The 5,154-nt window shown below is 52.0% G+C and overlaps 1 protein-coding gene across 1 annotated transcript; it reads right to left on the bottom strand.

Annotated features, from left to right (window-relative positions):
* Positions 1 to 379: 379 nt before the first annotated feature.
* ADIG (adipogenin) lies at positions 380 to 4,373 on the bottom strand (the record flags this gene model as incomplete). Its single annotated transcript, XM_079718801.1, has 2 exons — positions 380 to 492; positions 4,247 to 4,373. 2 exons carry the CDS (start codon positions 4,371 to 4,373, stop codon positions 380 to 382), a joined length of 240 nt encoding a protein of 79 aa, XP_079574927.1.
* Between the last annotated feature and the right edge of the window lie 781 nt (positions 4,374 to 5,154).

Genomic DNA, 5,154 nt, shown 5'->3' with positions numbered 1-5,154 from the left:
ATTACAGCATTAAGGAAGGTGGTTGTCACTGAAAAAGTGACATTTGAGCAGAACCCTCTGAGGTGAGGTATGTGTGGGGAGAAGGGTTCCAGGCAGAGGGAACAGCCAGTGCAAAGACCCTAAGGAGGGTGATCGGAGGTGAGGTCATAGAGATAATGGGTAGGGGGGCCTTTGTAAAGAAACTCTTCACGGCAGAGGTGACTGGTCCTCTAACGTGGCAAAAACAGGTCTCCCACACAATAAGGCAGAAGGTTCTCTGACGTGGCAGAGACAGCAAGATTTCCAACATGGCAGCCGCCCTAGGCTTTGGGCAGGCCCTGAGGCTCCTGTTTCCAGCCCTCCACCTCTTAGAGGGGCCTCACCTGGCAGAATAGGCTCACTAGCAGGGCCTCTCCTCCTCTTGGCTATGGAGTGTCTTCTGGCAAAACTTGGCGGGGCCTTTGCTCCGGGGCTCCCAATCAAAGCAAACATCTGAGTCATTTTCCTCTGAATCTGTGGAGGGACAAGACAAGGCCTCTTCAGTGGTCACATCCTATCTCCTATTTTCGATGCTAAAAGAGCCCCCTGCAGGGCCCAGGCATCCCCTGCAGCCTTATCTGAGGCCAGGGGGCCAAGGCAGAATCATGGGAGATGAGAGAGCCCCAAGACCTCAGGAAGACTTTAGGGCCTTGAATGGTGAGCAGGGACCAAGAAAGAAGGTTGGCCCATGACACATCCACCTTCTAGAAGAAGGACGACCCTAGGGGTGAGCAAATGACCTACGTGTATTGAGCATGGTCCAGGAGGGGACACCGAGGAGACACAAGCCCATCCACCCACCTGTCCATCCATCCATCCACCAGTTCATTCATTATCAAATGTCTGAGTATATGTGTCCAATGGTTTCCCTTACAGCACTGTTTTATGGTGAAACACACACATGCGCACACACACACTAAAATACCCTGGAAACCATGTGTGTGTCCATCATGAGAGGTCTGGGTGATGAAGTGTGGCACACTCACGTGTGGCATGTCATGAGGCTTGTAAAACACCCGCATTAGATCTGTATCTTTTAACTTGTTGGATGTCTATGGTATATTACAAGAAAGTTGCCGAGAAGTATATGGTAGAATCCCTTTTTAAAAAAAAAAGAACGCCCCCTTCCCCCGCCAAAGCCCTCCACCAGGGATCAAACCCAGGCCCTGGCGGTGAAAGCACCGAATCCTAACCACTAGACCACCAGGAAACTCCCTCGGCCTTTTCTTGGTCTGAAATCTGAGGGGCTGTCTTCACCCTCCTCTACTTCTCTGTAACCAGGGAAACAACTTGAGTATATCAGAAAAATAATCATCTCCCCTTCCCCCTCTTTTCTCACCTTGCCTTCCCGAGATAGGCCGTGTTAGCAAGCTCAGGTACCCATCTAATAACACGCGTAGGTTTTCCTGCCGCTGGGAGGCGGCAGCGCTGGACACAAAAGCAGGTCCCGGCTCCACAGTCCCGGGCAGTTCCATGGGGGCCCTTGCCCAAAGGCAGGGGATTTGGAGGCTTCATCCTCCCTTCCTATGTCAGGCTGGGGATCAGCACTGCCCTCCCTGGCCAGCGTCTCCAGGGCTCAGCTGCCAACCATCTTCTCTTGCCTCTGCACCCATCTCACCAGGTAGCTCCCTCCTCCGCCCCACTTGCTCCGGCCTCCACTTGGAAAAGCGCATTGGCATCCTCACATCCTCGTGGGCCACGTGGCACTTGCTGCTCGACCTTCTGCCTTCTGGGCTCTGAAACCGCCCTGCTGAGCCAGGCCAGGTGGGCGTGGGGAGGGGTGAATCAGAGCTCCTCTTGACGGCGGTTCATACTGGATTCCAGGCCAGACTGATCCCAATCAAGAGATCCATGGCAGAAGAGAAAACCCCAGGCCAGGGTGTCCCGAGCCCCAGCCCCCCACACCCTGGCAGGTCCAGACCCTGGGTTTGAGCCAATTCTCAGCACAAAGACAGAACACAGTAATACTGAGATTCCCAAGAAGACGGGGACCCTGAGGCAGGGCTGCTTGCCTCACTTTAAGGACGGTTTCTCTTCAATGCAAAATCCACAAAAGGACCTGTTTCAAACCGCCGCGTGAGATGTCGGTGGGTAAACAGCCTCTCAGGAGAAAGTCTGAGAGTGGGGTCGGACAGGGCAGGTTGTGGATGGCTTAGAGATGGGCCTCCAAGGAGAACGAATTGCTGGAGGAGATTAGTGCCTTGGACCTCAGGGAAGGTGTCCCACCTTCCGGAAAATCCATCCAAAGCTACGCCTACACTTCCTCCTACCTTGACAAAACCGACACTGCCTGGATTATTTCTCAGCTTCCAAGCACCTGCTATGTACCATGTGTGTTCAGGTACCCTTCCCCTGACATGCATCTCTCCACAGCCCCAAAGGGTAGGGACCGTTATTATCTCCATTTTGTAGGTGAGAAAACTGGGGCTCAGAGAGGATTTGCCCCAAGTCACACAGCTGGTAGGTGTCAGAGCCCAGGTGGGACACTGGACAGTCGGCACTCTTAAGGGTGTGGCCTTGGACAGGTAACTTCTCTCCAAACCTGAGTTTCCTCACTTGTATGATAAGGATTATTTCACAGGGTTAGTCTGAGGATTAAATGAAATAAGGTACACCAGGTGTTTAGCACAAGGCCTAGCACAGTGTTCAAAAAAGCTATTGTTATGAACGATTAAGGGGCAAAGCTGAAACCCGGGCCCACATCCCCTAGACTCTGGAGAAATGGGATTTTATAGCCACTGCAGGCAAGGGCTCTGCCTTCTACCCAACACTAGCCCTCAGGGAGGGCTGCCGTCCACCCTGGGAACAGAAGGAGAACACACTTTAAACAAACATTTTCTGGAAGCTCTCGCCAAGAACTCCTAACAATTGCACAATTGCCAGCCCCTACATGTGAGATTATGGGGCAAGTTGGGGGTGAACTGCTCAGCTTGTCTGAGCACCATCTGAGCAGAGCTGGCAGCACACTCAGTGCCCTCCCTGCCCAGGTGGTCAAAGGTCATGGGGCTGCTGAGCAGGAGGTGGGAGGTCAAACAGTTCCCAGGAAGAGGCCCCTAGGTGATGGGAGTGCCGGGGGAGACGGGACACCTGAGGAGCAGAGTGTCATTCCTGCCACGTGGCCAGGCTGTCCCCCGTCCCCACCGGCCCACCGCTCCCAGCCTCCCTCAGGCCTGCTTCGCCCTGCCTCCCACTCCTCTGGGTGGCATGCTGAGTTCAGGACAGGTGTCAGTCAGCTTCTGTGATCCTGTGTCCTACAGAAACCCAGATCCTCCCTGATGTGTGGTCTGGGCAGGAAACTGTGTGAGTGGTCTCTGGGCACCTGCTAAATGCTGAAGGCTGCTGTACCCATCGAGCTGGTTGTTGACTGCAAAAGCACAGGGCTGAGGGCCGAGAAGGGCTGAAAGCCAGCCCATGCTCTGCTCACTGGGCCTTGTGCCCTGGCTGCATTCACAGGAAGGGACATCTTTTACTAATGCATCTGCCCAGAGGGGCCACCTCTTTCTGATTTGTACCGAAGACCTTATGTGCTTGCTAGCTGTGGCCCTGAAGGGACACCTTTTTGTGTGTGTATTTATTTATTTGTTTATTTATTTATTATAAAGATTCAATTCCTTCTAAATTAATGATTGGTCACAAAAACAGAAAGCATTTACTGCCATGCTGAAACATACATTTTACATTTGACACCATATTTCACACAAAAATTATAGTTCCATTATTCTGTATATATATATATAGTTTACATACACATTTTGATAATAATAGCTTCCATCACCGGTGGTATATGACTACTGCTTCTTCAGAAATAATATGAATTTTGTATACACGATAACCAATTCCAAGTCCATTTCTGCTCCAAGTTTATTTTCCCACAAATATATTTATATTATAGCACAAAAGTAATCAATTGTTTTATCTTCTATCTAGAATATCTTAACTAAATTCGCAATCACATTCACAATAATTTCATATGTACCGAAGACCTTATATGCTAGCAGTGGCCCTGAAGGGACACATGTGCACACATACATACTGTTTTCCCAACTCAGGATTCACTCTGGGACTCCAGGTTAAGAAACGCTAAACTATCAAGTCAATGCTTTCTCGGAGCCAGCAGGAAACCCCTCTGCCTGAAGGACACCCCTCTCTCGGCAGTTGTTTTGGGACTCCCACCCTATCCCACGCCCTGCCCAGCCTCCCGGATTAGGGCCCGGCCTGGGCAGCTCACCTTGGCTGAGTAAGAAGTGTAGCCAGACGATCAGCAAGAGCAACAGCAAAGCCACAGGCAGACAGAGCCAGAACACCAGGAAAGAAAACGTCAGCTCGTTCACCAGCGGCACCAGAGGGTACTTCATGGTGCGTGTGTGGCTAGGCCAGGCTGGGCTGGGCTGGGCTGGGCTGGCAGGGCTGCCCTGGGGAACTGGCCGGGCCACGCTCTGCTCTCAGCCCAATTGTGACTGAATGGGTGACGTAATAAGGAAACCACAAGGTCCTTCAGGCAGCTGAAGAGAGCTGTTTTGGACGAGTGGGAAGAAGCTGGGGTAGTGGGACAGTTTGACTGAGAACAGAAGCCCAGGCTTCCTGGCCTGGGTTTGAATCCTAGTAAGATGCTGTGGGTTCACGTGACACCTCCCCGACCCTCTTGTAGAATGGAAATAATCCTTACTTCGCCAAGCTGCTAAAAGTTAGAAAAGTGGATACAAATTGCCCCCAGGTGGGTGTTCATATATCTGAGGTCACATATTCCTTCTGGAGCCAGCAAGGCCCTCAGTAAATGACTGTTATTTAATCTGGAAGCTTCTGCATCTCTCTGTATTAGGGTTTTCAGTGATGAGCTTCTAAGACTTTAACCTTGTTCCTTTATCTCCCAAGTGGGCAAGACACCCCCAAATGCTGAGCTTCTCTCTCCCACTCGCCTCTGTCGTTCTTTCATTATGGAGTAGTCAGTGAATCTCCGCGTCAGGTCCCACGACAGGAAGGAGGCGCTGGACCTCCCAGGGCCTGACGGCCCCTGAGCTGGAGGGGGACTCTGGCCAGGCTGGGAGCCTGGTGGGTGCGGGAAGTCCACACGAAGAGCGGCTGCTGCTTGTGGAGGGGAGGAAGGCAGAAGCGTGGTATTCTCCAACTGGCCCACCT

This window comes from Hyperoodon ampullatus, assembly GCF_949752795.1.
Source record: "Hyperoodon ampullatus genome assembly, chromosome: 14".
Lineage (NCBI taxonomy): Eukaryota > Metazoa > Chordata > Mammalia > Artiodactyla > Ziphiidae > Hyperoodon > Hyperoodon ampullatus.
Note: the sequence above shows the minus strand (reverse complement) of the source record. Positions and strands in the feature narration are given on the sequence as shown.